The sequence below is a fragment of the Panthera uncia genome, chromosome F2, assembly GCF_023721935.1.
Source record: "Panthera uncia isolate 11264 chromosome F2, Puncia_PCG_1.0, whole genome shotgun sequence".
In the NCBI taxonomy this organism is placed as follows: Eukaryota; Metazoa; Chordata; class Mammalia; order Carnivora; family Felidae; genus Panthera; species Panthera uncia.
Genome location: NC_064812.1, coordinates 33734510 through 33759266, shown reverse-complemented (window position 1 = coordinate 33759266; position 24757 = coordinate 33734510). Strand labels below are relative to the sequence as shown.

At 36.5% G+C, this 24757-nt stretch overlaps 1 protein-coding gene across 1 annotated transcript in view; it reads left to right on the top strand.

Annotated features, from left to right (window-relative positions):
* Positions 1–24757, top strand: part of RIMS2 (regulating synaptic membrane exocytosis 2) — a 600787-nt gene that overhangs the window by 177139 nt on the left and 398891 nt on the right. Inside the window, exon 3 of the mRNA XM_049633018.1 lies at positions 1091–1401. Coding sequence (XP_049488975.1) covers positions 1091–1401 — 311 coding nt within the window. The remainder of the gene's footprint in view (positions 1–1090; positions 1402–24757) is intronic.

Sequence of the window (24757 nt, the reverse complement as noted above, 5' to 3'; positions counted from 1 at the left end):
GAACTCACCTATTATTTCATGAATATATAATTTTATTTTTCTTCTGATTAATAGAAAAAGATTTCTTAGAAGAGGGTGAAGATTTTCTGGTCACACAAATACCAGCTGTAATATTCTTAGATTTCTAGAGTCTGAAAAACCTATCTATGTAGATATCTATATCTACACTTCATCTTGAAAAAATTCAAGTGTAGGAGGGTGGTTACCTGGGGATGGAGAGAGGGAGAAAGGGATTTGCTGTTTAATAGACTGAGTTTTGCAAGATGAACAAGTTTTGAAGATATATTTCACAACTATGTGAATATACTTAGCACTACTGAACTAAGCACTTAAAAATGGTTACAGTGGTAAATTTTTCTTATAATAAGAATAAAAACAAGTGTCCTTCTATAAATTGAGCAACTAATAGGTTTTTATTGAAGATCAACAATGTTCCTAGCTTTATGTTAGCGATTAGGAGCTACTTCAAAGAAATAAATGCCCCTTTAAGAAGCTTATAATATAGTTAATTGATGATAGATTAGCCTCATTCCCAGTAGGTAGGTGATCTACTGGAAGTCTAACATCTACCAAGCATTGTGCTAGACATTTTGTATAAATTATTTCCAACCTTCAGTTCTCAAAACAATATAGGAAAACAAGCATTATCATCCCTGTTTCTCTATTGTATCATTAAGGAAGCTAAGTTTTATAGATATGAAGGTTTATTGCCTTGTTCAAGGTTGCAAAGTTTCTAATCTTGGAGTTGGTATTTAAACCCAAGTCTGTCTAGCCTCAAAATCCATTTTCTGTATACTATTCCGTGCCCCTAATTTAAATAAAAAGTAATTGAAAAGAATACAGATAAACAACTAGTAATTTGGTGCTCTCATTTCGTATTTCTGCTGGCAGTTAGCATTGTTTCATTATAATTACTCGGACAAAATTAAAAGAAAGGGTATGTGATAGAATTAATATTAGCATTTAGTCTGGATTACATTTTAACCTGAGAAAGGATAACCATGTAATTTTTTGTTGGTTTGAACTGTCTTTTTATTTGTGTTTTAACTTTTGGAAACACTAATCTTTTTCCCTGTGTATTCGTGTGCAGGTTATGTGGGTATGTAATTTGTGCCGAAAACAACAAGAAATCCTCACTAAATCAGGAGCATGGTTTTATAACAGTGGATCTAACACACCACAGCAACCTGATCAAAAGGTTCTCCGAGGACTGCGGAACGAGGAGGCGCCTCAGGAGAAGAAGGCAAAACTGCATGAGCAGGCCCAGTTCCAAGGACCCTCAGGTGACTTATCTGTACCTGCAGTGGAGAAAAGTCGATCTCATGGGCTCACAAGACAGGATTCTATTAAAAATGGGTCAGGAGTGAAGCACCAAATTGCCAGTGACATAGCTTCAGACAGGTAAACATTTTGTTTAATCTTTAGGTAAACATTATTTTTAATCTTCATTCCAAACAGAAATACAAATACATTGAAATGTTTAGGCAACGAGTTATCTAAATGTCATGTAAATGTCCATGTGTTTTATATAAATGCTGAAAGTGATGTTTAGGACTTGAGCTATTAGAGGTTTGAACAATGTTAGGTTTAATGAGGGAGCGTTAGGTTATCTGATTTTCCAGAATGAAGAAATGAAATAAAACAGAGACTAGATAGAAGGTTATTGGCATAGGAAAGACAGACTGGGGTAAGAGCAGTGGGAATGAAGAAGAGACAGTTTTAAGACATTTTAGAGAGGTAGGATGGAACGGACTAACCACAAGTGGGGGGTAAGAGAATGGGGAAAATTACTGATGTCTCTAGAACTTCTACGTTAGGCTGAAGGAGGAGGTAGTTTCTCAAGGAGGCAAATAGACAAGGATTTCATGAGTTTTCTGTATCTGTGGGCTACTTGGGATCAATTCTGTTGGCTTCTTCATGTTCAAAATATGAGACTTTTATAAATAGTATTTATGGTTCTATATTTCCTACCTTTGAAAGAGGAGAATGAAAAAATTTCATGGGATGATTGTTTTTCTATACCGTATTCCTATTTGAATTGAAAACTAAAAAAAAATCTGTATAATATATCTGGTTTATACTATTTCTGTTGTCCAGAAGTGGCCCATAAATTTCTGTGTGACTACGTACAAAGTCATGCATTTGAGGAAAAACAAATCTAAAATTATACTAATAGGATGTTGGGTTCTGAGCATTCATTTATCACAGGTAAGATAACTGGGAGTCACCTTATATTGTGCCTAAAGTTGCCACCGTGATGTGCTGCTGTGTCTTGTGAGAATAATAAAATGATGGCTTCACCAGTTCTTTTGAAAACTAGCAAAAGTGAAACAAGGTAATCCTATCTTTGGGGAAAACAGTGGTGGTTTCATGGCTGAAATACTCTGAAATGTCTCAGTGTAAAATCTCAGGAACCCAAGGATTTTAAGTTTAGAGGACCCTCTTAGTTTGATTGAGGTCCACCTTAGGCAGACAAAATAATTTGGAAGGCAATCCCAGACACCATGTGTAGAGGAGTGAGCAATGATCCAGTTAAGAGAAAAAACACAATACTGCACATTCAAGAGCAGATTACCTCTTTTGGCAAACGAGTCTCAATTTTAGTGGGACTTCCCGGAGGCAGGGTGGAATGGCCTCAGAGTTATCTTACCTAATGGGCAAGGAGATGAGGTATTTATAAACCCTACCTCTCCTTTGCTATCGGTCTAGGGTTGTTCTTGGAGGGTGTTAACTCTTTGGAACTCATTCTCCAAGCAGGTTCTTTTGGCCAGAGAAAGCACTTAGGGAGATATAGTAAGACTTTGCTATGCAGGGACTGGTAGATGATGAGGCAGTGTGGGTTGGGACCGTGGCAGTGTCTGTTATACGAGGACTTTAGAAATCAATAAAGTCTGTAAAATGACAACTATCATGGTCATGGTATATGAACTTGGATAAAAAGATAGATGATAACCAATGGAGATAGAATTTTTAAAGAATTTCTAACACATTTTTAATGAATAAGTCAAATGAGTAGTGAGAGCATAGACACATTCTGCAAAAACTAGATAGATGCATGAGATAGTCTCCTTTGGACTTTGGAAAGATAGGTTCAGGAAGAATAAAGGGAAATACTAAAACATTGGATCACATAATAGACGATTAAGTTTTGGAATGTATCTCATCAGGAAGTTGTAGATGTTTAAAATAAATCCAATAAGTTTATGAATGATTAATTCATCTTTGTAAGGAAGATAGAAGCACGTCTCTAATCTTTGTAGAAGGTTGTGATGAGAACAAAGTTATCTTTCAATATTATCTCTGAACTCTTCTTTCATTGGCAAAGTATTATAAAAAAAAAAAAAAAAAAAAAGAGCATTTGTTTTATCAGTATTAAATGCAGATTCGACAGCAATTTGTTTTGTTAAGTGTGTATGTATGAACCCAGTGTATTCTTTCCCCTAGGGCATGGGGTGTGTCATGGGTCAGCAAACTACGCCCTGAAGCCAAATCTGGCTTGCCACCTGTTCTTCCCCCCCCCCCCCCCCCTCCCCCCCCCCGACCCCCGTAAATAAAGATTTCCTGGAACACACCCATACCTTTCCATTTACTTCTTGTTTATGGCTATTTTCAGTTCCATCTCCAGGGTTGAGTACTTACAAGAGACCATATGGCTCTCATAGCCTAAAGTATTTACTCTCTGACCCTTTACAGAAACTGTTGGCCAAATCCTACCCTAGAGAGTAGTTAGCTCTTTTGTTCTGCTGATGTCTCCTTTCTTTGCCCATTTTCTTTTGTTACTGTTTAAATTATTTCAGTTAAGCCTGCTTTCTTGTTTTGCTCTCTCCCTGTCTGCCGCCTAGCCTCTCTCTGTCTCTCTTTCCTTCCTTTTTGTCTGGCTAACACCCCCCCCCCCCCCCAATCTCTCTGTTGCTCCTTTTTTGTCCTTATCTATTCTCTTTCTTACCAGAGTGGATCTTTGAGCAGTTTGAGTTGGACTGTGAAATGGAGCTACTGATAAGGAATATAACTTCAGTTTAAAGTATTATTAGTGATTTGTTTCCTCAATACCATTCAGAAACTGGTGGCCACAAAAAGAGAAGATTTGGTTCAATTATTTTAAATCTCTGTGGATCTTAGAATTGTGTTTGACAGATACAAAAGTATGTTACTTATTTTTCTTTTAAGGAGTCTTAGTTTGATCTTCAACTGCATTCTGCGGTAGTTTTGACCTGTTTTATGACCTCTTCCCTCCCAGGTTTTGGCACAATGCTTTACACATAGACCCTTAGTATTTATTGAGTGAATGAGTATCAGTTGGCCCTAGATCTTAGTTTTGAGTTAATAAGCATTTACTTAATTAGTTTATTCATAAAATGGTAAATATTTATTATCAATTTGGAGGTAAAATATTGTTAGAGGTTTTCAAATATTTTTTTTTATTTCAGAATAAGTTTTGAAATAACCATTTAAAAAATTATGTACAGTTGGCTTACCCTTTGTCATGCCCCTCAGGAATGCCCAGTGGCTTCTCAGTCTTTAATTTACATACTATAATGTGGTGATCTTATTAAAATATAGATTTTAATTCGGTAGGCCTGAGGTAGGGCTTGAAAATCTGTATTTCTAACAAGTGATGCCAATACTTGTAGTGAAGGCCAGTAGTGAGGCGTCTAAGAATATCTTAGGAAGGGAAACACCAGTGGCCTTTAATAGCTCAGTGACAGTTGTCTTCTGTACCATTGCCACTAAGAGGCATATATAAGTGAACATGTAAGGTTCTTGGAAGATACTGTTCTGACATATTTTTTTTAATGTTTATTTTTGAGAGAGAGAGAGAGAGAGAGAGAGAGAGCAAGCGAGTAGAAGAAGGGCAGAGAGGGAGACACAGAATCTGAAACAGGCTCCAGGCTCTGAGCTGTCAGCACAGAGCCCAGCACAGGGCTTGAACTCATGAACCATGAGATCATGACCTGAGCCGAAGTCAGACACTTAACCGACTGAGCCACCCAGGTGCCCCGAGTTCTGACATATTTATTGAGTGGGGGTCAGAAGGTGGAAACCAGCTACCTGGTGGCAGATGGACTACATTCATGTGGTTGCAAGCCCCTGGCTCCTTTATTACGACATGGTGGCTGAGCATTTACTTATTTAAATATGTTGTTTTTTAAAATACACTTCTTATTTATTTCTTCTTTATTATACAGTTAGGAATATATATCTTAAGTGGTACATATATAGTTAGATTTTTTACCTCTGAATTCATTTTCAAGATGGTCAAGGGGATGTTAACAAATATTTGTTTTACAAAGAGGCCTTGGGATGGAGGAGGGTTGTGAACCTCTGGGTTAAGGAATCAAAGGTGGGATCTAGAAGAGGGTGGGTGAAATAACCATTTAAAAAACTATATTTTTTGTTAAGAAAATAAAATTATGTAAAAGTTAAAGTAAATTTGTCGATGTTTAGTTGATGTTTTATACACTTGAAATTATTTAACAGTTGGATGCTTCATAATTTTCCTTTTTTTCATAATTTTCATAGTTGAAAATTAGTAGTTAAAATTTAGGAAAGAGTTAAATTTTTTTCTTTTATGTAAAATTTACTATCTATTTATTTAGCACTTTCCTAGGACATTGGGAGAAGTTAAAAAGTAAGAAATATTATGGCTAATTTGTTTGGCAGGAAGTCAGAAGACATACGAATAGGACATAAGGATATAACAGGAAGTCCCTGTTCTTAGTTCTTCTCTTTACTGTTATCATTTGTTAGGTGTTTATCTTTTGATTGTGTCTCAGTTTCCCCTCTCTAGAATAGAAGAGGCAGGCAGTTAGATCTCAAAAAGACTTCCAGTTCTAAAATTCTTTGTTATGTTGTATTTTAAGGTCTCTGCCATGGTATCAACTTCAAAGTATTCTCTTTCATTATTATTTCTTTCCCATAACTGGTAGTATTGTGTTCAGTTAATAGAGGGTTATCTTCATTCGTATTGTGATAATATGTTATATTCCACTTACTCAACAGATATTTATCAAATTTCAGTATAGTTGTTATTTGTTACTACATGGCTCAACTAATTTCACCATAATTCATATATAAAACTGAATGTATCTGACATAATAGGTTAAGTCTCCAATAAGGACATTTTGACTCTAAGCTTGTAATTATATTACTATGTAATATTTCTCACTCTATTTTTCCCTACTTTTTTATTCTCTTGCAAAACAAAAATTAACAAGTAATAGGAAAAAGTAACAGAGTTAACTGCTTCTAATGAAATATGAAACATTTTAAGAAACATAACTACAAAGAAATAACATTTCATAGGCATGCCAGATTCTTTCTTTTTATCTTTTAAGTTTTTATTTAAATTTTAGTTGTTAATATACAGTATAAGATTAGTTTTAGGAGTACAATGTAGTGATTTAGCACTTACGTACAGTAGCCAGTGCTCATCACAAGTATACTCCTTAATACCCATCACCTATTTAACCCATCCCCCTGCCCACCTCTCCTCGGGTAACCATCAGTTTGTTTTCTAATAGTTAAGAGTCTGTTTCTTGAATTCTCTCTCTTTTTTTTTTCCCATTTGCTCATTTGTTTTGTTTCTTAAATTCCACCTATGGGTGAAATCATATGATATTTGTCTTTCTTTGACTGACTTATTTTGCTTAGGGTAATACTCTCTAGCTCCATCCATGTAGTTGCAAATGGCAAGATTTCATTCTTTGTCTTTTTAATTTATTTTTTTAAATTTACATCCAAGTTAGTTAGCATATAGTGCAACAATGATTTCAGGAGTAGATTCCTTAGTGCCCTTACCCATTTAGCCCACCCCCCCCTCCCCCCCCCAACCCCTCCCGGTAACCCTCTGTTTGTTTGCCATATTTAAGAGTCTCTTATGTTTTGTCCCCCTTCCTGTTTTTATATTATTTTCGTTTCCCTTCCCTTATGTTCATCTGTTTTGTATCTTAAAGTCCTGATATGAGTGAAGTCATATGATATTTGTCTTTCTCTGACTAATTTCGTTTAGCATAATACCCTCTAGTTCCGTCCACATAGTTGCAAATGGCAAGATTGCATTCTTTTTGATTGCTGAGTAATACTCCATTGTATATATATACCACATCTCTTTATCCATTCATCCATCGATGGACATTTGGGCTCTTTCCATACTTTGGCTGTTGTCGATAGTGCTGCTATAAACATTGGGGTGCATGTGCCCCTTCGAAACAGCATACCTGTATCCCTTGGATAAATACCTAGTAGTGTAATTGCTGGGTCATAGGGTAGTTCTATTTTTAATTTTTTGAGAAACTTCCATGCTATTTTCCAGAGTGGCTGCACCAGTTTGCATCCCAGCAGCAGTGCAAGAGGGATCTTCTTTCTCCGCACCCTCGCCAACATCTGTTGTTAGGCATGCCAGATTCTTAAGCATTTGTTCTGACTGGAAAATTTTAACAATGTCATATGACTCAGTCACATTTCAGTGCATTTTGTTAGATGATGAGTATGCTACCAGCTATAAGTGACGACAAGACAGTAATAAAAATACAAGGTGATTATCTTAGATCTAAAATGTAAAGTTTTAAGGCAAATTAAGTGTAATGAAAGTTTAGTAGTTTTGTAATCATTGTAATTTCCTTATTGTCTGATGTTTATAACCTACCAGTACTTTTGTGACATTTGATTAAATAATTAATTCATTAAAAATTTTTGATTCAAATTCCAATTAGTTAACATACAGTACAATATTAGTTTCAAGTGTAAAATATAGTGACTCAACACTTCCATACATTACCCGGTGCTCATCACAAGTGCACTCCTTAATCCCCATCACTTATTCACCTCATTTCCCACCCAGCTCCTCTCTCGTAACCATTAGTTTGTTCTCTAAAGAGTCGGCTTCTTGGATTTTCCCCCTCTCTCTTTTTTTCCCCCACTTTGCTCATTCGTTTTGTTTCTTATATTCCACATATGAATGAAATCATATTGTATTTGTCTTTCTCTGACTGATTTATTTCATTTAGCATAATACTCCCTGGCTCCATTCATGTCATTGCAAATGGCAAGATTTCATTCTTTTTTACGGCTAAGTAATATTCCATTCTATCTATCTATCTATCTATCTATCTATCTATCTATCTATGTTCTTTATGCATTTACCAGTTGATGGACACTTTGGATGTAAACTTCAGGGTGCATGTATCCCTTTGAGTTAGTATTTTTGTATTCTTTGGGTAAGTATCTAGTAGTACAATTGCTAGATTGTAGGGTCGTTCTATTTTTTTTTTAATTTTTTAAATGTTTATTTGTTTTTGAGAGAGACGGAGACAGAATGCCAGTGGGTTAGGGGCAGAGAGAGAGGGAGACACAGAATCTAAAGCAGGCTCCAGGCTCCGAGCTGTCAGTGCAGAGCCTGACACGGGGCTTGAACTCATGAGCTGTGAGATCATGACCCGAGCCAAAGTCGGACGCTCAACCGACTGAGCCACCCAGGCGCCCCGGGTAGTTCTATTTTTAATTTTTTGAGGAACCTCCATACTGTTCTCCACAGTGGCTGTTCTAGTTTGCATTCCCACCAGCAGTGGGAATCCTTTCTCCACATCCTCACCAATACTTGTTCCTTGTGTTAATTTTAGCTATTCTGACAAGTGTGAGGTGATATCTCATTATAGTTTTGATTTGTATTTCCCTGATGGTGAGTGATGTTGAGCATCTTTTCATGATCTGTTGGTCATGTGTATGTTTTCTTTGGAAAAATGTCTATTCATGTTTTCTGCCCATTTAAAAATTGGATTATTTGGCTCTGGGGTGTCAAGTTTTAGAAGTTCTTCATATAGTTTGGATACTAACCCTTTATTAGATAAGTCAATTGCGAATAGCTTCTCTCGTTCCATAGGTTGCCTTTTAGTTTTGTTGGTTGTTTCCTTTGCTGTGCAACATTTATTTGATTATTTTAAAGTAAAAGTAGTAGTTAAAATATATGCTTAAGACTTTTGCTTCCAGTATAGATGGAGTAATAGGGCCTGGGTTTACCCTTCAGCCTCAAACATCTGAAAAAATAGACAATATATTTGAAGCAGTGTTTTTTTTTAGAAATTGGCATTAGGCAATCAAGGAGAATAACACCTGAAAGGTGGTAAATAAACAAAGTGAGCTCCATGATTGCCCTAGCATGCTGCTTTGAGAGAGTTTTCAGGCTTTTGCACAGGGACAAGAGTATAGAACCCAGAGGTCTTCCTGAGTTGAGGAGACAGTTCTGAGGGCTTCAGGAAACCAAGGCAACTACAGTTTGCTAGACAGAATACCAGAGAGGAGACAGATGAACAGCAAGATACCTTGGAGATCTGAAGAGGGTTCTTTTTGTGTATGTAGTGGAGTGATGATTGGCAACTGTGGCCAGGGAAAGAGTCATCCAAAATGATGAGAGGGAACACGGGCCTGCATTCACCTAGGACCAAGAATAATGTCTGTTCCTTGTGGCCAGACTAGCAAACCTCAAGATTCCTGAAACAGTGGGTAGAGTATTTTGGAAAGTCTTGCTTTTGCAATGGGGAATAATTAATGCTAAAACGAGCACTGCTGAGGGACAGAATAACAAATCATAAAAACAGGACCTGAAGAGATCAGACTGTTTCTAAGTAATTTTACTGCCTCCCAGGAGTTCAAGAAGATTTATAGGAATACACAAGTATTCAGTACCCAACAAGATAAAGTTCACGATGTTTGACATCCAAAGGTAACTGGGCATACAAAATGGTAGGAAGACACAATCAATAATGAAAAAGTAATTAGACACAGGATGTCAACCCAGAAGTGATACAGATGGTAGAATTAGCCAGAAAAACTTTAAAGTAGTTATTATAATTGTATCCCATACAATTTTAAAAAGTAAATTAGAGATTAATAAGATATAAAAAATAAAACCCAAATTGAATTTGTAGAGATGAGAATTATAATATCTGAAATGAAAAATATATTTGATGGGGATAATGGAAAATTAGGTACTGAGGAAGAAAGGATTCGAGAATTGAAGACAAACCAATAGAAACGATGCAAAATGAAATACAGATAAAAATGAGTAAAATAATTTGTAAGTGAAAGAATCACAACCAGTGGGACAGTATCGAGTATTTAATATACATGTAATTTGGGTCCTCGAAGGAGAGGAGAGCATGAAGAGTCCTAAGAAAAATTTGAAAACATAGTGACCAATTCTTTGTTTCTTCAGATTTTTATCTAAGTTCCAGTTAGTTAACGTACAGTGTAATATTAGTGTCAGGCCCAGTGCTCATCACAACAAGTGCCCTCCTTAATACCCGTCACCCATTTAACCTACCCTCCACCCTTCTCCCCTCTGGTAACCACCAGTTAAACACACTTTAAATAAAAGGACAAACAAAATATATGAAGCAAAAACTGGTAAAACTTTTAGGAGAGATACACAAATCCACAATTATATTTGGAGATTTCAGTACCCTTGTCTTAATAACTAATAGAACAAGTAGGCAGAAAATCAGCAAAGATAGAGTAGACTTGTACATTAGTGTCAAGTAACCTGACCTAATTGATGTTTATAGAACAGTCCGCCAAACAGCAGAATATTCATTCTTATTAGGGATACACAGAGCGGTAACCAAGATAGACCAGATTTTGGCCATGAAACAAATCCAAGTAATAAAAGATATGTTCTTTGGTCACAATGGCATTAAATTAGAAATCAGTGACAGAAAGATCTATGGAAAAATCCCCCAATATATGGAAGCTAATTAACGTACTCTTAAATAACCTAACGATCAAAGAAGATTTCAAAAAAGAGGATAGAAAACATTTTTAATTGAATTAACATGAAAACATACCGTGGAATTTGTAGGCTGCCACTAAAGCAGTACTTAGGGCAGAGTTTATAGCAATAGATACTTACATTAGAAAATAGGAAAGGTCTCAAAGCATTGATGTCAGTTTCCACCTTAGGAAACTTAGAAAAGAAAAGCAATTTAAACCCGAGTAAGCAGAATAAAGAAAACAAAAACTAAAGCAGCAATCAGTGAAAGAGAAAATAGAAACAATGAAGCCAGAAGCTGATTCTTTGAGATCAATGAGTCATTAAACCTCTAGACAGACTAATCCTGGACTTTATTGGCAGAATGATCAAACAGTAGACTTAAAGATCTATAATGACGTTTTCTTATGTGGCCAACACTTAAGAGACTTATTTTTAAGAATATGATATGAGCTTTGAAAGATAAGCTATGTCTGTTTTTTTTTTAAATGTTTAACATATTTTAGTCGGTTCCATAGTGTAAAAGTCAGCCTTTCTCTTGGAATTTATCTAATGTCAATATTTAGGTGACAAGGAATTTTTAATTCTATTTCAGCTGAATTAAACTTGAACCATTCTCAAGTTTCCTTATTTAAGTGACCCGTAAAAGGAATTGCACCCTTTGCCATTACACTTAGGACAGTCCCAGTTTATACCTGTTCTCTCCTGGAAGCCTGCATAGGTTGGCATTTATCCTGGGTTTTTTATGTGAAGTGTTTCATTAAGAGTTGCATTAAAATAAGTTGGAGTAAGTTTGGTAGGATTCGACTTTGTACTTAAAGCTCCTGATTTCATTCTGTGTGGGATGCCTGTGCAGTGAACAGAGTTCTCATCTGATATACAGCCAGCCAGAATCCATCCTTCCCCTTACTTTTCAGACACAAGATAGTTAACTTATCTCCTTTAAGAGCAGGAGGCAAGGCGCTCACTGACAAAACGAAGTGTGATCTAAAGGTCACTGGTGGTGGTGGGAGGAATATTTGACATTGTTCCTGCACTTGCCCTTTAGTATAGAGGCCTGTTTTGTCATGGCTCATTCTTTAGCATTTGAGATGCAGGAAGTCACGTTTGTGGGAGACTTCAGAAATTGTAGGTTAGTTGTATGTGAAATATGTTCAGGAAAGAGAGACTGAACAGTCTTATCATAGAGTGCATAGAAGGTGGTCTGAATGTTTTTTCCTACAGTGGTATTGGCATTTATTGTATAGTATGAGCCTACAACTATTTGTGTATTTTATTATTTTGTGATTTTTAAAAATTTTGCAATAACTATTTCATCAGCAAGGTGCCAAAAAAAGAAAATGCATTCTTACTGAGCAACGTGTAATTTGCACAAAATTTTTGTTTTCTTTGCCTTCCACTAGAGGGCTCATAGTCACTGAAAACGTGAATTCAAAAAGGAAAATAAAATCTGGTGAAGAAGCAACATCTATTTTAGAAATTAGTTACTTTAAGAAGATCTAAAGATGACAAAATAATACAGATACAGAAGGTATATTTTACATGTCATTCTGTCAAGCATGACTTTTCTTTTGATGTTAGTTCTTTAAAACTCATTTTAGTCATTTTCAATCACAAGAATTTTTTGGGGGTGGGGCACGCAAAAAGTAAATTATTGACTCCATTTGAAGAAGAACTTCAAAATGGATGATGGGCATTGAGGAGGGCACTTGTTGGGATGAGCACTGGGTGCTATATGTAAGCCAATTTGACAACAAATTATATTAAAAAAAAAAAGAAAAGAACTTCACTGCACCAGTAAATGCTGACATTCTAAAAAGCATTTTAAAAAACATTGAAAATTTTCTCTATAAAAGTAAAGGAGGAATTGAGCAAAGTAAATTTCCTGATGCAAGAGTCATGTGTATCTTTTTCATTAATGTATACGTAGCACTTTGCACAGTAATTGACACACAGTGGTGCTCAGTGAATACTTGTCAAAATGCTGAATGAATGGAATTATAAAATAGCTTAAGAAAAAGGGGGGTGAATCATAAGGGCATTGGAGTGTCTGACAGAACCCCCAGGAAAAGAATGAGGATAGACCTTATGAATAACTGGAGTTACGGACTCAAATACTATGAACTTGATCTCAGTATCTTGTCTCTGTTTCTTAGCTTTGTCTATTCCCGTATGTCTCCAAAAAGGTTTTTAGTGCTCAACTGTTCTACATGGTGGGGAAAATGACCACGCATAGAATTTGTTTAATAATTCAGTTTGTTCAAAATGTTCAATTTGTGAAATAATTGAATGAAAGGAGTTTGTAGTAGCCTTCATATTGAAAATCAGTACATTATTGGCGTATGTATTTTAAATAATGCTTGGGAATTCATACAATACGTTAGCTTAAAGCTAACTTATAGGAGATTCAGTAGTCAAGAAACGAAACTTTGCTATGAAAATATGGTTAAGGTCCAGGATAACACATAGTTGAATTGAGATTTATGCTAATTGGGGTGGAGATAGCTAGAACATAATTATAAAGTCTGCCATTTGAAAGCTATTAAAATGTCTCACCATTTGATTATGTACATAATGGTACACATATAAAAGTATTTTAGGATGGGCTGTAGGCATTTTGATCTGACACTGAATAACAAAATTGATCTTGCTAGTGGACCATAACAAGATTACCCTGACTGAAAAGGATATAAGTAGAATTTTATGTTTTGTGCCTCTTAAACTGGATGCGAGGCAAGAGTAACAACTCTTGAACTCATTTACAGCATGGGATTTGGAGTTATCCTGTCTTTTGATATTAATTCTCACCATAGTTTTGATACTTTAAAAAAGCTTACCTTTCTTCATAGGTTAGAAGTAAAAAAAAAAAGAATAATAAATGAAAAACACATATTTTTAGTAAAATTAGATTAAATTTATTTTTTCTTTAACAGGAAGTGTTAGAAGTTATTTTGTTCAAAATGACTTAGTATTATTGCACTTGAAAGATTGCAATGCTGATTTAAAATATGGTTTAAGATCTTGTTTGAGGGCGCCTGGGTGACTCAGTCATTGAGCATCTGATTTCGTCTCAGGTCATGATCTCACGGTTCATGAGTTCGAGTCCCACATCAGGTGAGCCCCACTTCGGGTGAGCACGAACCCCACATTGGGTGAGCCCTGCTTTTCCCTCTCCCTCCCTCTCAAAAAATAAATAAATAACTAAATCTTGCTTAATTACCCCCGTTTTTGATTTGCATTTTCTTTTTGAACTTTTTTTTTTTTTTTTTGAGAGTAAATTTTAAGACCTCTGAGCTCATGGAGAAGGATTTTCTTATGCTTTAAGATATATTTCTTCTTCTGTATGGTATCTCCCTATTTTATATACCTGTTCCATACCCTACTCACTCCGTTTCTTTTTCCTGTACAACCACTGGGTTTTTGTTTGTGTAAATTTTTATAAATGTCCTCTTCAAATGTAGGGGTATACATGTACATATTTATATATGTATATATATTTATTCCTTTAAAATGATATATTATATACACATACATATATACGTGTGTGTATATGTTGGAGATCTTTTTTTTTTTTTTTGCTAGTACATGATGAGTGTGTTTTACCATTACTTTATTAAAAAGTTTTTTTTTTAACATTTGTTCATTTTTGAGAGACAGAGAGAGACACAGCGGGGGAGGGGCAGGGAGAGAGGGAGACCCAGAATCTGAATCAGGTTCCAGGCTGTGAGCTGTCAGCACAGAGCCTGTTACAGGGCTCAAACCCACAAATCATGAGATCATGACCTGAGCCAAGTTGGATGCTTAACCAACTGAACCACCTAGGCACCCCTATCATTACTTTTAATGGGTGTGTCAAAATTATTTAGTCCCTATGACAGACATTTAGGTTATTGCCAATTTTTTGCTATTATAAACACTATTGTAATAAATAATCTCATGTATATGTGGTACATATAGGTAGCATATCTATAAGATAAAATAAAATTTCCAGAATTGTGATCACTTGGTAAAAATGTATGTGCAGTTTTAATTTTTTGTAGGCATTGCTATATTGCTTACTATAAAGCATGTACCAATCTATTCTTCTGTCAACAATTTAGTTACTGCTTTCTAACTCTTTAGCCAACACAATGTTATAGACCTTTTTTATTTAAGTTTATTTATTTTCAGAGAGAGAGAGAGAGAGAGAGAGAGAGAGAGAGAACACCAGTGGGGGAGGGGCAGAGAAAGAGGGACGCAGATGATCCAAGTGGGTTCTGTGCTGAGAGCAGAGAGCTTGATGCGGGGCTTGAACCCACAAACTGTGAAATCGTGACCTGAGCCCAAGTCAGATGCTTAACCAATTGAGCCACCCAGGCACTCCAAAGTTATAGAACTTTTCATCTTTCTTGTATCATAAATGAATCAAGTTGAGCACGTTTGTATATGTTGAAGAATATTTGTATTCCTTTTTTTCTTTTTTAACTCTGTTGCCCGTTTTTCTGTTAGTCTTTATCTGAATGAATTTTTAGCATCTCAGGGCACCTGGATGGCTCAGTTGGTTGAGTGTAGAGTGTCCAACTTCCGCTCAGGCCGTGATCTCACAGTTCGCGAGTTTGAGCCCCATATTGGGCTCTCTGCTGTCAGCGCAGAGCCTGCTTCGAGTCCTCTGTCCCCTCGCCCCCTCTCTCTACACCTCCCCTGCTCACTCTCTCTCTCAAAAATAAATAAACATTATGGGGCGCCTGGGTGGCTCAGTTCGTTGAGTGTCTGACTTCGGCTCAGGTCATGATCTGAGTTCGTGAGTTCAAGCCCCACGTCGGGCTCTGTGCTGGCAGGTCAGAGCCTGGAGCCTGCTTCAGATTCTGTGTCTCCCTCTCTCTCTGCCCCTTCCCCACTCATGCTCTGTCTCTCTCTGTCTCTTAAAAATGAATAAATGTAAAAAAAAATTAAAAAAAAACATTAAAAAATAAATGGATTTTTAGCATCTCTATGTATATTATGGAAGAGAATTCTTGGTGCAGTGGATTGTATATAGCTTTCTATTGCTGTGTAAAACCTAATGGCTTAAAAGAATTTAAATTTATTATCTCACAGCTCCACGGGTCAAGATCAGGGGGAAGGTTAGCTGGATCCTTGGCTCAGAGTCTCACTGGGCTGAAATCAAAGTGTTGGCTGGGGCTGTAGTCTCATCTGATGCTCAGGGTCCTTTTCCAAGCTCACTGATTATTGGCAAAATTCAATGCCTTGAAATTGTATGACTGAGGCTCCCAGCTCTTAGAGGCCACCCACTGTTCCTTGCCAAGTGTCCCTTCCCATAGCGTGACAGTTTTTTTTTTCCTTCGAACCAACAGGAGAATGTCTATATTGCTGTGAATCTTTTTGACTTCTGTCTCTGACCTCTATAAGCTCTTTTAAAGGGTTGTTAACTTTCTGCTTGATCAAGCCCACCTCTCATAATTTTCTTTTTCATTAACTTAAAGTCAACTGAGTAGGGACCTTAATCATATCTACAAAATCACCTCACTTTTGTCATATAATGTATGGGAATGATAATCCCATCATACTCACAGATCCCACCAACACTCAAAAGGAGGGGATAACACAAGGTGTTTATACCAGGTGGCAGGAACTGTAGGGGATTTCTGCTTACCTGAGATTGCAAATGTTTTTTCTGACTTTGTTATTGTTGTTTGGTTTTGCTTATGTTGTCCTTTTTCCAGTGCATACACATAACCATGTCTTTTACAGTGTTTGGGATTTTTTTCTTTTATGACTCCCATTTACTTTTTAAAAAATGGAGATCTAATTCACTTGAGGTAGAATTCACCCTTTAAATTATACAATTCAGTGGATTTTAGTATATTTGTGAATTTGGGCAACCATCACCACTAATTCCAGAGCGGTTCTACAATCACCAGAAAAAACTCCATACCCATGAGCAGTCAGTCACCATTCTCCCCTGCCCTCCACTCCCTGGCAACCACCAATCTATACCTCCCAGGATTTGCCTATTCTGGGTATTTCATAAAAATGGAATCATACTATAGATGGCTTTTTGTGTCTGGCTTCTTTCACTTAGAATAATGTTTTCAAGGTTCATTTATGTTGGAGGAGGAATCAGTAATTCATTCATTTTTATGACTGGATAATATTTCATTGGGTGAATATGCCACATTTTACTTAGCCATTCATCAGTTGATGGACATTGGAGTTGTTTCCGCATTTGAGCTATTATGAATAGTGCTGTTATGCAAGTTTTTGTGTGGCCATATCTTTTCAATTTTCTTGTCTTTTCTATTACAGTCATGCTTGTGAATGTGAAATTTTATCTTGTTGTGGTTTTGATTTGCATTTCCCTCATGACTCATGATATTGATCATCTTTTCTTGTGCTTATTGGCTATTTATATATATATTCAATGGAGAGGGGTATAGTCGAATCCTTTGTTGTTGCTGTCTTTTCACTAAGATTAAAAATATCCCTTTGACTTCTCCTAATACTATTACGATTTTTCTTTGACATTATGAAACAGTCATCTATCAGAAACTTATTAGACTATGGTGTGAGGTACAGATCTAACCTTATTTTTTTATATACGTGGTTACTCTTTGTCCCACAACTGTTTATTGAGTGGTGAATCTTTTCATCCCACTGATTTGAGATGCCATTTTTATCACACATTGAATTATTGTATTTTAAGGTATATTTATAGATGTTCTGTACTGTTCTATTTATCAGTCTGTTCAAAGCATGTATCTAGTTTCAAAAGTCCATTTCTGGTACAGAAGCAATTCAAACTATTAGTCATTGAAAGTAAGATACTTGGCAACTGAGCTCTAGTAATACATTAAATTTCATGGTTATTTAGCTAAGTAACTTGTGATGTATCTTAGATTATGCAATGAGTGAATTGTGGAAAAGTGGGAAGGTTCTGGAGAGTAGGGAGGTTATATTTTTACCAATAATACTTCTTTCAGTGGCTCCTGGGTGGCTCAGTCAGTTCAGCATCAGAATCTTGGCTTTGGCTCAGGTTATGATCTCGCAGTTTGTGAGTTTGAACCAGGCATCAGGCTCCACGCTGACAGTGCAGAACCTGCTTGGGATTCTCTCCCTCTCCCTCTCTCTGCCCCTCCCCAGCTCGCGTGGTCTGTCTCTGTCTCTGTCTCTCTCAAAAAATAAATAAACTGGGGTGCCTGGGTGGCTCAGTCGGTTAGGCATCTGACTTCGATTTAGGTCATGATCTCACAGTCTGTGAGTTTGAGCCCCATGTCGGGCTCTGTGCTGACAGTTCAGAGCCTGGAGCCTGCTTCAGATTCTGTGTCTTCCTCTCTCTCTGCCCCTCCCCCACTTGTGCTCTGTCTCTCTCTGTCTCTCAAAAATAAATAAATAAATACAAAAACAAACAAACAAACAAAAAAAAACAACCAAAAAACTGTACTAAAAAATACTTCTTCCAGCTATATAGTTTGGGTGTATTAGTGATCAGAGCAAAAAGTGAGAAGAGAAATAGCGATTGTGTTAGAAATGAAGTATGAAATATTCTTTCCCTGTAATATATTGCTGGAAATGGCACTGATAAGTGATAAGAGAGTTCAGCTTTTGAATGATCAAGGATATTTATCATTTGTCATTTTTGCCACCAGATGGCAAAGGTGTGCCCCCGAAGCAAAATGACTTGATTCTATTTGCAGAGATGGCTATAGGACTCCTCAGTGGATTAAGCTGGCACTGGAGAGTGTGAAAAACAGAACTTCCGGTGTATCATTGCCTTTCCTAGGTGAATATTATATTTATTCCAAAATGTTTGTGTCTAGTTCTGAGATCTCCATGTGCCAGACTTGTATTTACAATTGCAGGCTGTACAGTCTTACTTTTTGTTCATAAATATTTCAAAATCAAAACGTTCTAAATCTAAGTGTGTGTTTCCTCCCAAAGGGGCAGCTCTGTTGTCATTCCCCAGCTCTTGAGGTACCCTCAATCATCCTGCTGCCCAAGTTAAGATACTTCCATAGTATTTTCTAACCCTCTTTCTCTTGATTTTCATATTCAGTGAATATTTATTTACGTGCTTGGCCAGCTGCACCTTTACTATATCTCTTGTATTCAACCCTTCCTTTCCAGTTATGGATATCACTGCCCTGTTGAGGTATTGTTACTTGCTTTCTGGTTTTCTGGGTCTCAGTTTATTTGCTTTTCTCCATTCTCTACTTTCCTTCCAGAATAAGGATTTTATTTTATTTTATTTTTTTTAATTTAATTTTTAATTTTTAATTTTTAAAAATTTACATCCAAATTAGTTAGCGTATAGTGCAACAATGATTTCAGGAGTAGATTCCTTAGTGCCCCTTGCCCATTTAGCCCATCCTCCCTCCCACAACCCCTCCAATAACCCTGTTTGTTCTCCATATTTATGAGTCTCTTCTGTTTTGTCCCCCTCCCTGTGTTTATATTATTTTTGTTTCCCTTCCCTTATGTTCATCTGTTTTGTCTCTTAAAGTCCTCATATGAGTGAAGTCATATGATTTTTGTCTTTCTCTGACTAATTTCACTTAGCATAATACCCTCCAGGTCCATCCATGTAGTTGCAAATGGCAAGATTTCATTCTTTTTGTTGCCGAGTAATACTCCATTGTATATATATACCACATCTTCTTTATCCATTCATCCATCGATGGACATTTGGGCTCTTCCATACTTTGGCTGTTGTTGATAGTGCTGCTATAAACATGGGGGTGCGTGTGTCCCTTCGAAACAGCACACTTGTATCCTGTGGATAAATACCTAGTAGTGCAACTGCTGGGTCGTAGGGTAGTTCTGTTTTAGTTTCTTTGAGGAACCTCCATACTGTTTTCCAGAGGGCTGCACCAGCTTGCATCCCCACCAGAACAAGGATTTTAAAAGTACAGATATAACAAAGTCATTCATTTCCTCTCGTTTGATACCTTCCCATTTTGTACTTAAATTTCAAATCCTTAGTTTTCTAAGGGACATTAGCATCCATTGATTACCTAGTATGTTCTAGGCTCTGCGAGAAAAAATGTAAGGCGTTTAATTTTAATTCCCACAAGAATGTAAGGTGGGGCTTAAGATACCCTTTTTTATACTAAAATGGTTTCTCAAGATTCCAAAATCATAGGTATAGTGTCATTTGAAACATACATTTTTCTGGCTCAAAATCCTATCATTCAATTTTTCGAGGCTCACTAATTATCTGTATTTTTTAACCTCATCTCCTATCACTTTCTGCCTCATGCAACCTATAATACAGCCATAGTAGATAACTAATGAATTTAAAAAGTATCTTTTAGTCTTCAAATTTAGAGTATTTGCTCATGCTGTACCTCTTTATCTAGAATTCTGTTCTAGCTATGCATATACTAATTTAACAAATATTTATTGTTGATCGTGTGCCAGACAGTTTTCTAGGTGCCGAGGGTATAGCAGGGAACAAAATAGACAAAATCCCTCATGGAGGTTGCTTTTTAGTTGGGGAAGACAAAGAGGTAAGAAATAACTAGTTAACTGGATAGTGATACAACTTGAGGCCTGTGTGTTGGAGGCTATGTGCGTGTGGAGAACGCCAGGGGGCGCCATTCCCTTAGATGTGAGTGGGACCTCCTACGCTCTGATCTCAGTGCTGCAGAGGAAGATAACACAGGGGAAGAGAGAAAGGGATTTTTTTGAGGGGGAGGAGGGATGATTAACAATTTTAAATTAGAGGTTAGGGAACACCTTAACATCGAGTTAAGACCTGAAAGAGGTGAAGAAGTAAGTCATGTGGTTATCCGGAGGAAGAACACTCCAGGCAGAGAAAGTGTAAGTGCCAAGATCCTTAAGTAAGGGTGTACCTTGGCATTTCCACCTAGATCTTACTTTTACTTCGAATCTTAGCCTAAATATCCCTACTTACACGAAGCTTTCCATTATTTTTTTTTCCAGCAAGAATGATATTTTTTGCTTACAAGTGCACCTCTATTATAGCACTTACCACCATCTGACCTTCTATCAACTTGTTTCCCTCTTACTAAATTTTGAGCAACTTTAAAGTATACTGTCTTTTACATCTTTGTGTCCAAGCATGCCTGGTTTAGGTTCTAGAAATCGTAGGCACTCAATGACTATTAGTCAAATTGGAATGAATTTAAATAAATCACTGAAAAGACAAGTAGATAACTGATTCTTTTCTTCTTTTTAAAGTTTATTTATTTATTTTAACAAAAAGAGAGAGTGAGCAAGCAGGGGAAGGGCAGAGAGAGCAGGGGAAGGGCAGAGAGAATGGGGAGAGAGAATCCCAAGCAGGCTCTGCACTGTCAGCCCAGAGCCCCATGCGAGGCTTAGTCTCACAAACCATGAGATCAGGACCTGAGCCAAAATCCAGAGTTGGTCGTTTAACCAACTGAACCACCCAGGCGCCCCCACCAATGGGCTTTTTCATACCATTTACCTGTTACAATTATGCTATGTTTATGAAAATTGAATTTATTTATGTAATCCAGTACTGTATTTTTCTGTGCCCTTTAGAATAATTCTTTTGGTAATGTCTTTGTAAGAACACGTTAACCTGCGTAAAAGAACTAACCTACTGTTGCTACATATTAAGACTGATGTCTGGTATAGTCTTGTTCCTTGGACACCTACAATGATGATGGAGCATTTTAGGTGCTTTAATGTATTTTTTAAAGCAGTTCTTATGCATGTTTGCTTTGACCCATCACATTTTAGCTTCAGTTTATAGAATGTGACTAAATATCTTGCTGTTTTTCAGGTTCTTCAGTCTATTTTCGGGTAAGGTGACCTATATCCCCATTTGTTAGGGTCAGTCCTGGCTTCTACCTGTTGTCCCAGCATAATTTTTAAGAGCACTTACTTTACTCTCAAAAGTCCTGACGTTGACAATACATTACATGATCTCCCTATTCTTCTTGGGGGCTTTCTAGGTAGTATCTAATGAAAATCATGCATAGTACTTGTTGGACTTGTAGAAAGCTCTGCATGGAACTATATTGCAGCAAATATCACTTCAGCTACTTAGCCTATAATATTTTTTAAGTATCTACTTTATAACACTCATATAGAAAGAGAAATACAAAAAAGGTAGAAGATGCTCTATGACATAAGAATTTATAATCCAGGAAGTCAGGACTAATGATGTAGTCATCTATTTGAATTTGGTAAAAACAAATGTAACAAAATATAACTTAGAAATATATGGACTTAGAGGGGTGCCTGGGTGGCTCATTCGGTTAAGTGTCCAATTCTTGATCTCAACTCAGGTCGTGATCTTGTGGTTCGTGAGATCAAGCCCCATGTTGGGCTCTGTGCTGACAGTGTGGAGCCTACTTGAGATTCTGTCTCTCCCCCTCTCTCTGCCCCTCCCCTGCTTGAGCTTTCTCTTTCTCAAAATTAAATAAATAAATAAATAAATAATAAGAAATCTATGGAATTAAAGAATTAAATGAACACATTTAAATAATGGAATTACATAGGGCACTTTGGGGAAGGTTTTATAGGTTTGTTAAAACTTTAACAGAATTTTAATGAAAAAAATTTAAAGACAGAAGATGATATAAAAATAGTAGGAAAGAAACTTGTATAGTGTTGATGTTCCTAGATCATTAATGTCTCTTCTGCCACTCTTTAATTTATTTTGGTTCTCAGATGTAAGTTTTGTTAGTCATATTTATCAGTTTATGGCATTTAAGTGATCCCTATAGGGCTTTTCTGTTGTATTTTTTCCCCACCTAAATATGGATCTTTGAATAATAAAAAAATCTTGTATTGTGTATGTACATGTTTTAAATTACATAAATGATGTGGTGCTTTAGATGCTACATTTGAAAAGATTTATTTGTGTAGGGATATTAGTCTATTGTTGCATTATATTCTGTGGTAGACAGAATAATGGTCTCTAAAGATGTCCATAGATCTTGAGATGGGAAAATTATCTTGGATTTTCTAGATGAGTCCAGTCTACTCATTTGGGTTCTTAAAAGTAGAGAACCTTTCCTGACTGGGTCAATGAAATGAGATGGAAGAAGGAAAAGGAGGGATTCAAAGCCTGACAGACTTGACTGGCCATTGTTGAGTTTGAGGATAAGGAAGGGGACAGTAAGTCCATTCCGTAGCATCTAGAAATTGGGAACCACTCTCAGTTTATAGCCAGCAAGAAAATAGTGACCTTGGTCTACAACCTCAAGGAACTGAATTCTGCCAACAACATGAAGGAGCAAAGAACAAAAAAAAATTTTCTTTCCTAGAGCCTCTAAAAATTCATCTGGCATCTTGATTTTGGTCCATCGAAGCTTCCACTAGACATCTGACATACAAAACTGAGACAATAAACTGGTATTGTTTTAAACCACTAAATTTGTGGGAATTTGTTATGGCAGCAGTAGTAAGCTAATACATATTTCTAGTATGTATCATATTTTATTTGACAATCCATTAGTGATGGAGAATCTAGGCTATGTGAAAACTCCTCACTACCGCACACAGTGAATCAGTGAACATCCTTGGAATATGCCTCCTATGGACCTATGCAATTCTGCTTCTGAAGTGTGTATATCTAGATGTGCAATTTCTGTAGCATAGGGTATATATATTTTGTTTAACTAGTTTCTGTTTTCAAGAATGTCTCTGTCCATACTCCTACCTGCAGTGCTTGAGGATCTGTGAATCCTCATCTAATTACTAATAGTAACATTCAGACGTTTGCGTTCTGCCAGTCTGGTAGATCTTAAGGGATATTTTTGTTCTAATTTGAAATTTCCTGATTATGTCGAAGTCAGGAATTCCTTCATATACTTGTTAGTAATTTGGGCTGCCATAGCTGTGAATTGTTTGTGTATGTTATTTGCCCAATTGAAAAAAATTAGCTCCCTGTCATTTTCATCTTCAGTGTCTTTGTTGAACATTCTTATTTTGATGTAGTAAAATCCATTACTTTCTTTATAGTTTGTGATCTTTTAGTCATGATTAAGAAGTCAGACCTCACTCAAAGATCCTAGAAATATTCTTTTGCACTTTCTGTGGTTAGCTTTTATGTTCTGCCTTTTTCATATATGTCTTTAATCAGTCTGAATTTACTTGTAGTTATGACAAAATATAAGTTCAAGTTTAACCTTCCCATATGGTGAGCCAGGGTTCCCAGCAGCAGCTATTAAATAATCCACTTGCCCACTACTGGATTTTGGTAGCACCTGTTTATAACATATTTCTGTATGTAGTTGGGTCATTTTTGAGTTCTCTATTCTGTCCTATTGGTCTATTTGGCTCTCCTGGGACAGTACCACACTATGTTTTTAAACATTCTTTGAGATTTTTTTTATATAGATGATGGTGTCATGTGTAAAAAAAGGACAGCTTTATTTCTTTTCAGTTTGTAAGCAGTTTATTTCCATTTCTTGTACTATTTTACTGGCTAGTGCATCCACCTCAGTGTTAAATAGAAGTGGTAACATTGACATCTTTACCTTCTTTCCAATCTTATGGTTGATGCTTTGACTTTTTTACAGTCAAACGTGATGTTAATTGTAGGTGTTACATAGATATCCTTTATGAGGTTAAGGAATTCCTCTTCCATTCTTAGTTTGCTGAGTGATAGGCTGTGGAATGTTGTCAGGTGTTTTTTTCTGCCTCTATTGAGATGATAATTTGAATTTTCTTTTTTAATCTGTTCCTGTAGTAAGTTATACTGTTCTCAGGTGTTGTACCAGCCTTGCATTCCTGGAACGCCCCTTTTGTTCATGATGGTATTGTTCTATTTATATATTGCTGGATTTGATTTACTGATGTCCTGTTAGAGAATTTTTAACTTCTATTCATGAAGGATTTAGGTGTGTAGATTCCTTTCCTTCTAATATATATCTTTGGTTTTGGTATCTGGGGAATGCTGGCCTCCTAAGATGGGTTAGGAAGTGATCTTCTATCCTCAGTTTTCTGTAAGAGTTTGTGTACAACTGTTATCGTTTCTTCTCCAAATGTTTGGTGGAATTTGCCTCTGATGCCAGATGC